This window comes from Lissotriton helveticus, chromosome 11 (genome assembly GCF_964261635.1).
Source record: "Lissotriton helveticus chromosome 11, aLisHel1.1, whole genome shotgun sequence".
Classification (NCBI taxonomy): domain Eukaryota; kingdom Metazoa; phylum Chordata; class Amphibia; order Caudata; family Salamandridae; genus Lissotriton; species Lissotriton helveticus.
In genome coordinates this window covers 1067027905-1067045517 of record NC_136072.1, presented here as the reverse complement: position 1 = coordinate 1067045517, position 17613 = coordinate 1067027905, and the positions used below count along the sequence as shown (strand labels likewise).

Below are 17613 nucleotides of genomic sequence, written 5' to 3'. Positions count from 1 at the left end.
AGTTCCCCAACGGCTTAAGCTGGTTTTCCAAGAAATCGCTGTGTGACGCTTGGTGAACGGATGGAAGTAGCCATGCCTGTATTTGGGTAGCATGGGCTATGCCTAAATAAGGTCTTGATTTCTATGCCTATATAAGGGAAACTTGAATTGTACCTATATAAGGGCATGAATCTGGAAAATAGATTCGGAGCCTAAAACGTCACACAACAGAGGGTTTGCGAATGTGAATCTACAGCACTACATGCCAATAACAGATGCTTACAGGTTAAGTAACATAATCCGTTTGAGGCATGTGTGCTGCAGTTACACATGCTTTGCATAGCCTGTAGCAAGCTTGTTTCCTTTCCAGTAAAGAATTGGCTTGGTAGTTTGGTCTGCCCTGTTCCCATGATGCACTGGGCCAGGGTCAGACTAATTTGCATATAGCCAGGTTCTGAGCTGGGATGGTGCAGTGAGCTAAAAAACGGTGATGGATCAAGCCCTGATCTTTTGACTGGGTATGAGTGTTCTGTTTAACTCAGATGCTCTGTCCATCGCCACCCCCTTTTCTGAATCGTTTTGGCCACTATAGGAGTGGCAGGGTATGCTCAGACATGAGTCCCTTGCTCACTGCACCATCAGGATTCAAGCAAGCCGGGCCGAAGACGGCTGCAATGCCAGAAACCGGTCCCCGGAAGCTTGTTTCCTTTCCAGTAAAGAATTGGCTTGGTAGTTTGGTCTGCCCTGTTCCCATGATGCACTGGGCCAGGGTCAGACTAATTTGCATATAGCCAGGTTCTGAGCTGGGATGGTGCAGTGAGCTAAAAAACGGTGATGGATCAAGCCCTGATCTTTTGACTGGGTATGAGTGTTCTGTTTAACTCAGATGCTCTGTCCATCGCCACCCCCTTTTCTGAATTGCATAGCCTGTAAAGCAGTGCCTCTCCCTAGACAGTGGTTAACCTGTGGAGGTTGCAGTTGTTCGAAAACGAGCTTTTAGGACTGCTTGACCAACATTGGCTTGTTGGCATGCAAAGACATCCACACAATAACGGTTTGTAAAAGCATGTGGAGTGGACAACTTTTTTTTTGTTGCAGTTTTATATAGTGCGAACTAGACTTGAAGGTATCAGAGCGATTTACATGGGCACCTGTTGCATACAGATAAACACATTGATTTTTAGGCACGGGGAGATTAAGTGATTCGCCCAGGATCACAGTATGTTTGAGCCTCCCGCAAGACTCAAACCGGGTTTCCCCAGCAGTAAAGTTGGCCGCCCTAGCCATTAAGCCACACCCTCTCCCCTTTAAGCACGGGACCATGTTGCTGCTCTGCAAATATCAGCAATAGGAATATTCATTCCCCCCAAAAAAGCCATGGAAGCTCCTATTTTCCTAGTGGAGTGAGCTGTAGGAGGAACAGATAAAATAAAAGCCTTTTAGCTTTTGCATAATAGGTTTGGATGTATTTAACTATCCATCTTCAAAATGCCCGATTTAGAAATTCCCTTTCAAATACAAGGAGGTGCAATGGCAATAATCAATTGCTTTGCTGTCCTGAAAGATTTAGCTTTGTCTATGTAATACATTAGGGCCCTTTTGACATCTAAAGTGTGTAATGTCCTTTCAGAAACAGAATATGGTTGCGGAAAAAAAAAAGTAAGTCAATGGATTGCTTAATATGAAAATTTAAAACTACCTTTGGAAGGAACTTTGGATTTGTCGTAAGCACTACTTTGTCTCTATGTAGTTGGAAGAAGCGGTCCTCAAGGGTTAATGCCTGAATTTCATGGACTCTTTTAATGGGGGCTCTAAAGAGCCCCCATTGATTTTGCGACCTCCGTATCTTTTTTCATTTTCTCAAGGGCTGTATCCACTGGAGGTCTGAAAAGATGTTCTTTATCAAAAGGTAGATTTAGAATAGCTTATGGTACCTCAGGCTTAAATTTTGAAACACAGAGCCATACAGGTCTACGTAATACAATATTGGAGGTCTGAAAAGATGTTCTTTATCAAAAGGTAGATTTAGAATAGCTTATGGTACCTCAGGCTTAAATTTTGAAACACAGAGCCATACAGGTCTACGTAATACAATATTAATATTTATAACTTTTGCAGAGGTATCAGCTGCTCACATTTAATGGAATTGTTGGTAATGAGTTCTCACTCATTAACAATTTCCTGCCCTCTTTTTCTGTGCTTCTCTGGGAGGTGTTGGAGGAACCCTCCATTTCGTCTTAGTGGGCTCTTTCATATCTAGCTAGTAAAGCTGGCTGTTAGCCAAGCACCAATGAATAGCTGCTTGTGCAGCGATACGTTTCCCAGAAGCATCTATTAATTTAGATTCTTTTTCTGGAGTTGGTAAGTCTCCTGATGTTTGATAGTCTCGAATACAAGAAAGATGGTTAACCCCCAAAGAGTCTGGGTTAACTGACCTTTATTATATGTAGATTCTGATGGTGCTGCCTTACATTGTTTATCAATGCATGGTGTTATGATTTTAGCTTTGACAGGGTCTTTAGAAATGTTGCCTGTGTGATGTGTCATGACTTTTAAGAAGTGGTAAGTATTGTGCCCCCCTCTGAGCATTAGATAAAGTTTTGAAAAGAAAATCCTCCTCTAATGTATCTTTATAGAAGGGGACCTGATGGAAAGTTGCTGCCGGTGATACATAGTCATGCCAAGCATCCCCTCCTGGGTGTATGTTTTGTGGAATATCCTCATCATCCTCTATTATTGGTAAGTGAGAAGGCATGTCACCTGCCTCAGATACCTGTAGTAAGTGAGATGGTGGAGAAGATAGTGAGGGGGTGTTTATGGGGTAGGTTAAGGTGGATTAGGGATGTGCAATGGGTAGCATTCTTCCTCTTTTTCTTTAGAGGCTGTAAAGGAACGTCCAAGGCCTCTTCAAAAGACAACTGCTTCTTAGAAGAGTGAGGTTTTGCTGGTTGACGCACTATTCTTTAAGTTCCAGGCTGAATCTGGAGCCTTTTTTGCTTCGGTTTGAGCCATTCTTGAAATTGTTCGAGCCATTCTTGAAATTGTTCGAGGAACGACTCTGGTGGAAATTTCGATCCAAAAACGAAACATTTGGTGGAAGAATCTTAGATTTAGTTGGAGCTGTGGTCGGACGTGAAATGGAATGTTCTTGTTTAGGTGCCAAGACTGAAGATCAAGGGGCTGCATACCCAAACGTCGAGGAGGTGAAGGCTTCTGCTGCTGGCTGAAATTTCTGAGCTGAACCAGAGGGTGGGGTTTCTGAATCAGTTTTGAGTTGTGCACAATGGCTTTTTTGCAGTGGCAAACAGGCAGCAGCCTTTTCTGTCGGAGACGATGTTTTGGGCTTTGGATCAGGGGTATATAAGTACTTACACGATGCTTCTGTGCCGGCTGAAGTGTGTTTGAGTCCTCATCGGATTGGGACTCAGAATCTGAATCATGGATGGATAGTGATTCCTCTTGTACTGGTGAAGCTTCTTCGTCTTCCTCCTGTTGTCGACCAAGGATGTCAGGTACATTGTCCGCTTGCTTACTCTTCATTTCTTGGAGTCAAGCACGTTGAGCTCGAAGAGTCATTTTGGATCTAATAGACTTGCAGGCTTCACAGCTTTCCTGTCAATGATCGGGCGAGAGGCATAGGTTGCAAGCGGAGTGTTGGTCGGTATGAGTATACTTGGAGTGACAATTTGGACAGAAGCAGAATGGAGTGAATTCCATCAGCAGGTCATTCTACGAAGGACTTGGAAGTGTAGAGAGGAGGTCATTCCGGCCTTGACCATGGGCTGAGGGATTGACTCGAAGACCTGCAAGGCAGCAGGCTGATCGCTCAGACACCATAAAACCACACAATCGAGACAATACCATATAGTAGAGATGTACTAAAGAACCGAAGGGAGCCCAAAGGAGCCTCAAACTGACCACAAGATATTACATCCAAACCAATCTGTGGAAAAAAACAATCTGAAGGTAGCGTCAATGACCATGTGCAATATCACCAAGCGGAACAGTAAAACAGCCTTGTGACTCTCAGAAAACTTCTTGGAACGAAAACAACTTGTAATCATCCGAGTCCAACACTAGATAGCGGACTTATGAAAAGCATGTAGATCTACAGCACATATGCCTCGAACATAAAAATACATGCATAAAACATGATTCCAGAGCCTGCATTATACTGAAAGGGTGGGGGATACTCCCCCTTCTGCACCAGCAATAAATACTTTTTAGGTCGAAGCCTACCAGACAGCGCATTTGTCATGTTTGCTAATGACATCTTAGGGACATTCAGAAAGCTTCCCTCGGATTGCATTCCACACATTACTTACCATTGGCATTCTCTTTCCTGGTTTTCTTTGTTTTAGGCTGCCCAGCTTGAGGTTGCCCCTTCTGTGGCCCAAACTTATTTATTGTATTATGCCACCAGTGTTTGACTTCTGTAAACAGGCCTTGAACCTTGTTCTTATCTTATCACATTAGCTGAGCATTCAAGTTAAGAGGTCGTAGGTCAGGCTCCGTCTTCAGAGAGAGCCTGGTGTTTACTTATCTTCGGACTTTAAAGAGAGAGGTTTATGTGACAATCATGCTGGCTTGTGGGGGTGTGGGGGAGGTGCTGGGAGAAGGATGTACGATATTTTTCTTCTAGCATACAACTAAACTTAAACGTCTGCAAATAAACTGTGCAGATATTTCAGAATAACGAAAGCACAAATGAAACATTTTTGGGGGTAATTCTGTAGTGTGATGGTAACAAATATTTTAATATGATCAAAACATATCAATACACTAGGTGATGACTTTTCCACACATTATGGTTTGTGCGCTGTACACTTTTATCAGTAAAACTGTCTGTAGAAATGTAATGGTTATTTCACTCGAAAATGTGTTATCTGTAATGGCTGTGTGCTACCACACAATGCATACTCAACTTTAGCCCAGTCCATGCCACTGCACTCCATGCCACTTCACTCTGTGTCACTGTATTCTACTCATTGCCACTCCACGGCTCTATATTTTACTCTGCACCATTCTACGCCAATGCACTCTATGCTACTCTACTATGAATCACTGCACTACACAGCACTTCAGTCTAGACTACACCACTCTACTGTACACCATTCCATTCTGTCCCACTCCAGTGCACTCTATGCCATGACATTCTACACTGCACGACTCCACTATCATGCACCACTCCATGTCACTTCACTCTACTCTGAAAATATGTACTCTGTGCCACTGCACAACGGTATAGGCTGCTGCACTCTAAGTTGCAACACTGCACTCTACACAACTTTATTCAAAACCAATGCACTCTACTCTGCACCACTCCACTCTGCGCCACTCCACTCTAGCCACTGCAATCTACGTTGTACCACTTCACTCTGCACAACTGCACTCTATTTGAACCACTGCACTCTACACCACTTTACTCAAAACCAATGCACTCTACGCCAATCTACTCTTACTCAGTGCACACTAGGCCACTTTACTCTGCACTATTCTACGCTAATGCACTCTACTAAATCGAACTCTGAGCCACTGCATTTTACTCTGCACCACTGTAATCTACTGCCACTCCACTGCATTCTATGCCAATGCACTCCATAGCACTTCAATGTAAGACACCCATATCTATTGTGCGATACTGCACTACGCCTCTCTACTCTGCACCACTATGCCAATGCCCTCTACTCCACTCTAGTTTCGCACTCCGTCCATCATCTCCTTGTGTTTGCTTTGTTCACCACTGGATTCAAGCTAGCCTGGCTGATGAAGGGGTGATACCCCAAAACCGGTCCCAGGATGGAGTAGTTTCTGTCCTGTAACTCCAGTTCTGTAGTAGGGGTATCTCTGTTATAGTCATAATCTAGTGAATAGTCCCGCCCATGTGCGTGGACCCCGGAGCAATCGAAAATAATCTCTTACAGTGTCAAAAAATGCAGAAAAGCATAGACACTTAAGAGAGAATTTAAAGACAGATAATGCAGCCTAAAAGGCTACACTCTCCAGTACTTCAACTAGAAATTCCACCATAAAATCCACAAAACAGCAAAAGCCTGTACAGATTTCCCTTGCTTTACCAGCAAAATCCCTCATGAATGATAGAGAGAAGAACCTGGACAGACAAGCCCCATAGGCTGCCATTATGTGGCTCAAAACAGGATACTGTGCCTTTAAGAGAATCTTCCAGAACCTTCTCCCAGTATCCCAGAATGCATAGCAGGTCCAACTTAGTTTCAGTTCTTTTTGAAGGCGTAATACGCCAGACCTGTAGCATTCCATAAAGGAACATGTCTCTCTCCACCGGGGAGGAGGGAGGGCGCTTATGACTATAACAGAGATACCCCTACTACAGAACTGGAGTTACAGGACAGAAACTACTCCTTCTGTAGTAGGGGATCTCTGTGTATAGTCATAATCTAGTGAATAGAATGGCAAGCCCATCCCCACACCAAAGCGGCGGTGGAGAAAAGAGAATCAACACCACTATTGTGCGAACAGATTTCGCAGCGAAGCCTGTCCAACCTGAGCATCTGCCCTAGCATCAGTGTCCAGGCAGTAATGCTTAGCAAAGGTATGAACCGACTTCCAAGTGGCCGCCTTACAGATCTCTGCAATCGGAACATTACGGAGCAAAGCTGTCGTGGCAGCCTTGCCCCTGGTGGAATGAGCCTTAGGCTTACCTCCTACGGTCTTATTAGCTTTTTGGTAACACAGCTGTATGCAGGACACAATCCACCTAGAGATAGACTGCTTAGAGGTCGCAAGACCCGTCCTGACTGATCCATAATTGATGAACAATTGATCTGACCAACGAATGTCTCTGGTTTTATCCAGATAGAATTTCAGCACCCTCCTAACATCCAGGGAATGCAAAGACCTTTCCGCTGGAGATGAAGGATTCTGAAAGAACGTAGGTAAAGTGATAGTCTGGTTGATATGAAAATCAGAAACAACCTTGGGAAGAAACTTAGGGTGAGTACGCATAACAACCTTAGCAGCATGAAATACAGTATAAGGTTCTTGGCAACACAACGCCTGAATTTCACTCACCCTGCGGGCCGATGTAATGGCCACGAGGAACGCCGCCTTCCAGGACAGGTGCTGCAACGAAGCCTTACGAATAGGTTCAAAAGGCTCCTTCATCAACCTGGACAGCACCACATTTAAGTCCCATGAAGGCGAAGGAAGCCTGACAGGAGGGAATACTTTCTTCAAGCCTTCCAGAAAATCTTTGATCACAGGGATCTGGAAGAAGGAAGTCTATGAAGGGCATTTCCTGTAGGCAGTCAAAGCAGCCAGATGAACCTTAATGGAATGGACATTAAGGCCAGACTGCGCCAGATGTAGCAGATATGGAAGGATGACATCTTCCTTGCATGTCGTAGGGTCATAGTTCTTGGACTTGCATCAGATGCAAAACCTCTTCCACTTGTAAGCATAAGAAGTCCTAGTGGAAGGTCGCTTAGCCTCCTTCAGTATGTCCATACAATCCTCTGGGAGATTCAAATGGCCATATTGCACTATTTCAGGAGCCATGCCGCCAAACTCAAAGACGAGAGGTTGGGGTGCACCATCCGCCCCCCGAACTTCGTGAGAAGGTCCGGCCTGCACGGCAGCTTCATGTGAGGAAGGAGAGACCGGTGAAGCAGGTCCGTGAACCACCACTGTCTGGGCCATTCCGGGGCAATCAGAATCATCCTCGCCCTGGATTGGGAGAGCTTGAGGAGAACCGTTGGAATCAGGGGAATGGGTGGAAAAGCGTACAGAAAGCTGTTCGACCAGTTGATCCATAGCGCGTTCCCCAGCGTCCCCGGCTGGTAGTATCTGGAGGCGAAGTCTCGGCATTTGCTGTTTTCGGCGGTGGCGAACAGCTCTACGTCTGGAGTTCCCCACCTTGCGAAGACTTCTCCTAGTACTTCGTCGTTTATGACCCATTCGTGGTTTTCCTGAATCAGTCTGCTCAGCTCGTCTGCCTGAACATTCTGCACACCTGGCAGATGAGTGGCCGTTATCCAGAGTCCTCGAGCCAGAAGCCAGTGCCAGATAGCCTGCGCCTCCTGAGACAGAGTGCGCGATCTCGAGCCCCCCTGCTTGTTGAGGTAATACATCGTTGTCGTATTGTCCGTTTGCACAAGCAGAGAGTCGGTCCGGAAGGACGGTTGAAACGCCTTCAGCGCCAAGTGAACAGCCCTGAGTTCCAGGAAATTGATGTGGTACGTGGACTCCAAAGGGGACCACGTCCCTTGAATCTGCAGGTCTCCGGAGTGCGCTCCCCATCCCAGGAGAGAAGCATCCGTCACGATCGTCTGTGTGGGAATGTCCTTGTGGAAGGGAACCCCTCTGAGGAGATTCTCCGCCGAACACCACCACTTCAGAGACTGAAGAGCATGTAGAGACAGCTGTATCCTGTCGTCCCAAGATCCTCTCCTCTGGTCCCACTGATCTTCCAAGCACTCCTGCAGCGGTCTCATGTGCAGCCGCGCATGTGGCGTCAGGAAGATGCAAGAAACCATCGATCCCAGCAGAGAAGACACCGTCCTCACTGTCGTGGATGGAGAGGACAGGAGAGCCTGAGCCTTCCGAAGGAGTGATAAATGTCGCTCTTCCGAAGGAGACACGCTTGCCGACAGCGTATCGATGGAGGCTCCCAAGTACTGGATGCACTGGACCGGAGTCGGAACAGACTTGGACATGTTGATGTGCAACCCCAGCTTGTTCAAGAGAACGCACGTCTTCTGGAAGTGTGCTAGAGCTTCCGAGAAGGAGGAGGCCTTGATCAACCAATCGTCCAGGTATGGGTAGACAAACACCTTGTTCTTCCTCAGGTGTGCCGCTACCACTGCCATGCATTTTGAGAATGTCCTGGGCGCAGACTTCAGCCCGAACGGAAGTACCGTGTACTGATAGTGATTGGCGCCGACTTGAAATCGCAGGAACTTCCTGTGTTTGTGTGCAATGGGCACATGGAAGTACGCATCCTGTAGGTCTATGGCACAAAGCCAGTCTCCCCGTTGCAGCTGAGGATAAATCTGATGCAACGACAGCATGCAAAACTTTTCTCTGCGAATCCATTTGTTTGCCTGTCGCAAGTCCAGAGTGGGCCTGAACTCGTTCTTGTCCTTCTTGCAGACCAGAAAGAACCGAGAGTACAGACCTCTTCCTCTTTGAGACAGAGGTACAACCTCTATCGCCCTTTTCCTCAACAGGATGTCGGCCTCCGCCTGAAGCTCGCGCAGTTGATACTGCGAGCTGATCGGAGGAATCGATGGAGGAGGGCTGGTGAACCGAAGACTGTATCCATTGCAAACAATATTCAGCACCCACTTGTCCCGAGTAATTTTTCTCCACTCTCCCAGAAAAAATTGAATGCTTCCCCCCACCGGAGCGGGTATCGGACGAAGGGGAAGTAACTGCTCAGGGTCGAGACCCAGCCGGGCCCTTGGTCGCGGTAGAGGACTGCTGTGCACCTCTACCCCTCTGACGTTTCTGGAAGGGTATTCTGTACTGCTGCTGTTGTTGCTGCTGCTGATGTTGCCCAGAAGACTGTCCCCTTCCTCGACCCTGCGACCCAAAACGCCGTTGGAATTGGCGGAAGGGTTTCTTATCCTTGGGCTTCTCCAAGCCCACCGCCGTCAGGGTTTCCGCCTCGGCCTTCATCCTGGCCATCTCGTCATCTGCGTGTTTCCCGAAAAGGGTATCCCCGGAAAACAGCAGATTAGCCACACGTTGTTACGCCTCAGGTTTAAGCGACGTCAACCGAAGCCACGCATGGCGCCTCTGATTGATGCCGTGGCAGTATCCATGTGCGGACAGCAGGGAGATATCCGCCGCGGCGCTAATGGCCTGGTTAGAAACCAGCATCCCTTCCTGGACGATCTCCATGAAATCCTCTCTCCGGTCGCGCGGAACGAGGTCCGCAAACCGCTCCATGGAGTCCCACAGCGCACGGTCGTAGCGTCTCAACAACGCCGAATCACTGGAGGCCTTCATCGTTGCAGAGGATGTCCCACACGCTTTTCGTCCAGCAGAGTCAATCCAGCGGCTCTCCTTATCGGGAGGCACGGTGGAGGCAGGAGAGGTGGCGTGGAGCTTCCGCGCCGCCGTCACAATCACCGAATCCGGTGTCGGGTCCTTCCTCAAGAAAGCCGGGTCCGACTCAGGAGCCCTGTATTTCTTCAAGAGCCTGGAAGGCACAGCTTTCACCACCGCCGGCGTAAGGAAGAGTTGTTCCGCCGGCTCAAGTAGACCTGGCACCAGAGGCAGCAGGGGGCGAGACAAGTGTTTCTTATGCAATGTCTCAAAGATCACGGAAGTTGATGGCGTAGGAGCCGTAACCTCGATTCCCAACTTCGCCGCCCCGCGCAGGAGAACCTCCTGGAACGTGCCAATGTCATCAATCGGCTACACCCTCGTCTCCGGTGAGTCAGACAACGTAGGTGAGTAGGAACGGGTCCCCGAGGCAGAACTAGACCGGGACCTATGCCTCCTATGGCGATGCCTGGATCTCGAGGAGGATCCGCGTCCACTCCTCGACCTGTCCCTTCTACCGGAGCGTGACCTCGATCTCTTGGGTCTGGGACGCTCCGCCGGCCTCCCCGGGTCGGAAGTCTTGGGTTTAGGAGGAACCTTCGACTTAGGAGTCTTCTTCGGAGGTGTCGGGAGGATGGGCATCGACACCGATCGCGGTAGTACCGGGGGAGGAGGAACAGTTGGAACCGGGGCCTGAGGCGCCGGTAAAGGAGGCAACATAGGAGGGGGCGAAACCCTCGGAGGAGGGCCTTTAGGCAAAGGAGGCAACGAAGGCAGTGCTGCAGGCTTCCTCGGGGTATACACCTCGGAGTAATGCGTTCCTGGGGAGCCACCATCCTGTCCCGACTGCGGGGAGCCCCCCACAGTCCTGGGCCTGTCCTTACGACCTCCTGACGTCGACGAGCGGTGCTCAGACGGCGATCGTGTGTCCTTCGACGGCGAGCGGCCCTTCGGCGTCGACCGTTTCACACTCCTCGGTGTCGACCGGCTTCTCCGCCTCGACGTCGACCCTGACCAGATGGACGAACCTCGAAACCTCGACGACGGGCGATGACGCCTCGACCTCGAGCGCCTCGACGTCGACCTCTTCGAGCGCCTCGACGGCGACCTCTTCGAGCGCCTCGACGGCGACCTCTTCGATCGCCTCGACGCCGACCTCTTCGAACGTCTCGACGTCGACTTCTTCGGCGCCGGAGACCTCCTCCGTCTCGACGGCGACCTCGACGACGAGGATCCCCTCGACGACTATGATGTCCTTGCCTTCGACGGCGAACGGCGGTGTCGCCTCGACGGCGAGCGCCGACGCCGGGCCCTCCGATGTCGTCCACTCGACGCCGACGACGAGGAGATAGACAGCGGGTTCGACGGCGGCCTGTAAACGTCCCTCGACGTCGACGGGTGACGTTTTCTCGACCCAGAGCCCTGGGGAGACCGGGAACTGGCCGTGGACCTTCCTCTCGACGTTGTGGTCCTAGCAACGGAACCAGACGGAGACCTCGGACGCTTGCTGGACTTCCTGCCCCTGGGGAGCCCCCCAGAGGCCTCAGCATGGGCAGCAGAAGCCCCTCCAGACCCACCTTGAGCCTTCAGTCTTCTTTCTTCAAGTCCCTGAAGTCTGATTTTTCTCCTGTCCTTCAGGGTCCTGCCAGAGAAGCCTCTACAGATCACACACTCCTCTGGGATGTGGGAAGAGGGAAGGCAGAGGATGCAGACCTCATGGGGGTCAGACTTGGCCTTGTTCCTGGAGCACTCTGGGCATTTATCAAATAATGCAGGCATTATGAACAGCCAAAGAGAGCAGAAACCCAAGAAGAAAGTCACTAAGGTACTTTAAAAGTACACAAAAACAAAATCAGTGAAAAAACACCAACAAAACCCTTGAAAAGGGAGAGCTCAATGCTCCAGGGTCCTGCTTGCAGGAGCCGGAAAAAAGAACTGAAACTAAGTTGGACCTGCTATGCATTCTGGGATACTGGGAGAAGGTTCTGGAAGATTCTCTTAAAGGCACAGTATGCTGTTTTGAGCCACATAATGGCAGCCTATGGGGCTTGTCTGTCCAGGTTCTTCTCTCTATCATTCATGAGGGATTTTGCTGGTAAAGCAAGGGAAATCTGTACAGGCTTTTGCTGTTTTGTTGACTTTATGGTGGAATTTCTAGTTGAAGTACTGGACAGTGTAGCCTTTTAGGCTGCATTATCGGTCTTTAAATTCTCTCTTAAGTGTCTATGCTTTTCTGCATTTTTTGACACTGTAAGAGATTATTTTTGATTGCTCCGGGGTCCACGCACATGGGCGGGACTATTCACTAGATTATGACTATACACAGAGATCCCCTACTACAGAAGCTTGTTTTCGGTACAGGGAAGACCAGGCTTGGCATTTCGGGCTGAACTGCTTCTATGAGGCACAGGGTTAAGACTGATTTGCATATGGCTGGGTCTGAGCTGGGGTGGTAAAGTGAGATAAAGAACGATGATGGATTCAACCCAGATCTGTAACTGGGGGTGAGTATCTGAAAAGTTTCAGCACTCCGTCATTCATTTCCTCGTGTTTGCAAAACAGGTGAAACATTTTTGGCTTTCCTGTCAGAGTTGGCAGATTTCTGTGGCAATGCAGTACCTCTGGGAGAAAGCAACAATACAGAGAACTGACATTTCTAATACTTGGTGGATGTAGAATATACTGTTCCTGGAAAGCAAGACAAAAATAAAAGGGGTCTGTGGGATCTGCCAGACCAAGTTGTTCCCTTCCAGATTGAACCATTAAATTAAGGTATTCTTCAAGCTGGAGACCAGTCTTGGAGGCAATGGGTACCGATGCTTTCCTTCAGCAGTTGAGTAAGGAACATGGGTTTCCATCTGACCTAGGACACATATTCACCATATATGTTGCACAAGGTGCAGTACTCAATCCAATGACAACTGGTAACGTTTGAAACAGGTTTAGGCTATGTCCTGTGCAGTATTACAGTGGGTGAGTTAAGGAAGTAGGCTAGTGACCCTGCAACTGCTCAACAAGATCAGAGCTTTTCCCGAGTGAAATTCTTTAATGATAGATGGCCAAATGGTGCATTTCACAGCCCAATTTGCCAAGGATATTGGCTAAAAGCCACAGGTTTAACATGAAGTATTGAAAGGGTGCTTATGAAAGAGTACAATACTTAATGGTCTGTTGAGAGGGCCTTCTCATCTGCAGGGACCTATGTAAGGATCTTAGTCTATAGAAAAAGCTGTAGATTTGAGATGGTCAGAAACAGAACTTTTTGGTTTTATCTTGTGCTATACTCCAAACATAAGAGAGTCTGACCACTCTAGAAACCAGTGACAGGGAACAAGGGCAGTGGAAGTCACCTGCAACAATTGCCATGGGACCAAGTGTCAGTATCTTAGATACTGACACTCAGCGAGTGATGGCTGGCAGTTGCTGAGATTATCAGTTGTGAACACTGGTACTGAGGATGCAGACCCAGATGGTGAACAGAAACACTCAGAACTTAGATACTCCGGGCTGGACTGGGAACCAACCCCCCACCCCCTGGCAAAGTGCTCGGCCGGCCCTTGCTGCAAAAACGGCCCTGTAACAAAAACGGCCCCCACGGGCCCCAAACCGGCCTCCCACCAGTGCGGCGCACCGGGGGATTGCCCGGTGTCCGCTATGGCCAGTTCGGCCCTGGTTAAAGTCACACCCACCAGTGCTGTGGTTTAACGAGCAGCAGCATGTGAACATTTTATCATGTATGTGACTTCCTCGTTTCTATTTAAAACATGATCAGATAATTAAAGAGAACAGTTAAAGAAAGTTCCTGTGGTTGGGTCTTTGATGGATGGCTTGCTCTCCGAACTGCTACTTTTCATTACATTCCGAATAAAGTCAACAATTATATACTGCACAAAATAGAAATTAAACAAAATAGGCGGAGAACCACACTGCGCTGTAGCAATCACTTCCACTCATAAGTAAGAAAATAAAAAGTAAACTTCCTAAAATGCAGATTCGAGTTTAAGATTACATAATGCCATTTTCAAATTCAACACAGCAGGAAAGCACTTCCCCATCACATGGAGCTGAAGAACGCATTAAGGTATGTTTGTTAGGCTGTTTAAGGTTTTAGGAAACTAATAGATGGCCAGATATATTAGGTTCCCGTTTATATAGTTCTGTACTTAGCTTTGACCTGTCCTGGGTGACCTGCCCATTGGGGTTACGTTTAATAGTCCTACATGTAATGCCTCTGTGTCCATTTCAGCACACATGTATGGAGATTATCATGCTTTCAGTCGAACACAGGTCTTTAATACTCAAAGACTCCTATTCCTGATGTCATGCGCACTTAGACTGCTGGCACTAGGAGACGAAGTGGAAAGGCGAAGGTCACTGGTCACAGGTTTATTTCTTCATACAAGCCCTTGTTCAGTGTAATCGTTGGCATTATAAGCTAAGGAATGGTCCTGGTATGTCCATTCATAAGGCATGTGTATTTCAAAACATGTTTTCACAATCAACTTTCAGCCTTACAAAGGGACCCTACTCTGGAGTGGAACCAAGCGTTAGACCTACTAATTAACAAGTTTGCATAAAAGTAGTTCCCAACTTTTTCAAAAGGGAAATAAGCACCTGAAGACCTGCGCATCACTATAAGTAGGTAGTATGGAGTATTAATTAAGTGCATTCTGTCCACCTTTCAATCCCTTCAGGAGCAATGACACTATTTCTTAACATTTGGGAGATTTTAGAATAAAAATTGAGGCCATCATCCCCTTCTAGAACTCCGCCCCTTGTGCAGAGGCCTTACCTATGACAGCAGTTTTTAACTTAATTACTTCGCTCACATTTTACATCTCTCTCCCTCGGCCCCAAAGCGTCAATGTAAAAACCAATCAGGGCAAAAAACGTTTTTAACTGGCTAATTTAATTCCTGCATACATTTAACAAACTAGTAGCAGAGACTAAAAGCAAATGTCAAACAAGACTCACAGCAACAAAGACATATTATTTTGGCCCTGCGATTGCTGGTCAAAGCCAAAAATCTGGCATAAGATTGAAGGCAAGATTTCCAGACTTTGTCTCGTGGCTTCAAATTACCATAGTTATTGTTAATATACACTTGTTGAGTACACAAAATAGTCCACAAATCCAATACACAAGGGTAGTGGCTGCACTCAAAAAATCAGCGGGCTCTTAATATGTCTCAGGTTTGTGAAAGAGTAGTCCGCTTCTGCTCAGGACAGAAGAATATACTTTATAAGTACACATAACCCACAAATTCACTTCATCAGTCTGGTCTAAAGAGCAATCACTTCCATGACTCCCACTACAAGAATCCATTCCAACTAATGTTCCCCACAGAAAATTACTCAAAACGTAACACATTTGTACATAAAGTACTCCTTTGAGATTAAAGTCTAACAGAGGCCAACACTTTATTGGTGGCAAAAAAGGACAATTATGAGCCAAAATTCTGTACGCAGATTAGATCATGGCCGTGATGGTTTAGGATTACAGCGAGACAAACATACCTTCTGTATCCACTTGGATAAGTGGTGTTTCAATTAGCTTTATGAATTAAAAAAGGCTAAATATGCACCGTTTTTATTTTTAGTGTATGTCATTTATGTGCTGCTCAACCACTTGTATCTGGATCAATGTTTGGGAGTCCCTTTAATTTGGAAATGGCAAACTCTGAATAGTGGCGTGTTAGAGAAAAAAAAGATCAAGTAGCTGGGGTGGAGGGTGCTTGGGGAAGCTAACTAGAGGTGGAGAGGGGGCTTTTCAGACACGAAAGTAGCACCTAAAAGGGCCCCTACGAAAGGGTATTGAAAGGCTTCTTACAAGGAGAGAAAGAAGTGGTTTAGGCGTTACCTGGGGGAAGGTCATCGATGATAGAGATGGGAATTTAGATTGTCCAACAGCAGTGAAGAGCAGGTGTAAGCACTAGTTGGAATCTATTGGGGTTCATAAAGGTGGCATACAAGAGGGGGAGGAAGAGAGAGCAAATAAAGCAGGGACACCGAAAGTAAGCATTACGTACAAATAGGCAACAAGGCATGGAGAAGCAGCAACTGGTGAGTGTTAGAGGTGGTAGTCAAGTGCTTAGAGACCAGAAAGCACTGAACAAAGGGCAGAGACAATGCTACTTCAAGAGGCGAGTCATCAGCTTATTTCTGCACTGAAGAAAGGATGGAGCAGTTCGGATGTTGGTGGGGATACGGTTACATTTCATTGCGGACAGCACAGAAAATGCATGGATCTGTTTTTTTTTTTATAAAACAGTTTTTAGTAGAAATAACCAAAAGCAATAGTGACATTACATTGACATCTTAGGCAAAAGTGTTCAGAAGATTACAGCATTACCTTTACAGTCATCAACCCAGCAGGAGCCCAGAGGAGTACATTCCAGCAACATCATAACAATCTTTAGGCGGGTTACTTCCATGGCCCCGGGTCAGGAAACGTCACCAGTTCATATCTATTCTCAATCATCCTCGTTATGCGCCATCCTATCGTCTTCCCCCTCTTCTAACCCCAAGAGTCTCTCCCCCTTCAGTTCCACTGTCGGAGAAACACATATCTCCCCCCTATATTTATTCCATCGCCCCCACTAGTGATCCCATTTGCGTGGACATCCCCTCCCTTTATATACTGTTTTTTTTTTACAATCATGGCTTGGTCCATGTCTTTTGCCCAATCTCTCAGTTGTGGTATGGAGTCTATGCCCCACTTCTGGGCAAGGTTCAATTTCGCTGTACTCCATCCTATCGTGGCCCATGCTTGTTCGGCTTGTGTGAGGTCTGTTGCCTCCCAGATATTGAGGAGACATAATGCGGGAAGTTGGATGGATAGTTTTGTTGCGATGGTCTGTTTTTTAATCTCTGCACATACTTTTTTTCAGTCTTGTGATGGCCTCGCTCCAGTTTTAAACAAAAATCATATTTCAGACACTTTTGCAAATCACCTTTTACTCATCGAAATTACATGTATTACCCAGTTTTAAAAACAGGGCACAAATTGCCATCACCTCAAAATCTAATCTTGAGCACTGGTCTTAGGTTTAGTGTCTAGTTAAACTCAACTTACTGTTTGTAGATCCTCAATGCGAGTCTTCAATCCTTCGAGAACCTCTCTTCGCTCCTCGTAAGAATTAGGATATGGATAAAGATGACAATGATAACTAGGGGTACAGAAATATGGAACCATTATGGTGAACTTGCAAGTGATAGCTTGGTATTAATACAAATCAGTGCACACATTGTAGCACTCCTCATTGCATTGCTCTCTTTTCCGCACATCAGAAAACATGAAAAATAAGCATAAACTAAATGAAACAAACAATGGGAGGATGAATACATAAGAAAATATTGTCAACAGATTTGAGTTATAAGACTGAAATAAATTGTAGTGAATACAGCAGGTGTTTATTTTTGTAGTAAAAAAAAGGGAACAGTCCACACCTGCATCTGCAACAGATGTCTATAAAGCATCAAGAAGAAGCAATACACAATCAAGTATAAAAGAATGACAAGTTCTGTCTATCACTTATTTTAATTTGTCATGCACAAAGTGGTAAAATTACTGGTAATCAAATGCTAAAAGAACAGACTGCCATCG

General features: G+C 46.8%; 1 protein-coding gene across 1 annotated transcript in view; it reads right to left on the bottom strand.

The window, feature by feature from the left end:
- ATP6V0A2 (ATPase H+ transporting V0 subunit a2) overlaps positions 1-17613 on the bottom strand; it is a 420906-nt gene that overhangs the window by 263955 nt on the left and 139338 nt on the right. Inside the window, exon 8 of the mRNA XM_078667621.1 lies at positions 17083-17176. Coding sequence (XP_078523747.1) covers positions 17083-17176 — 94 coding nt within the window. The remainder of the gene's footprint in view (positions 1-17082; positions 17177-17613) is intronic.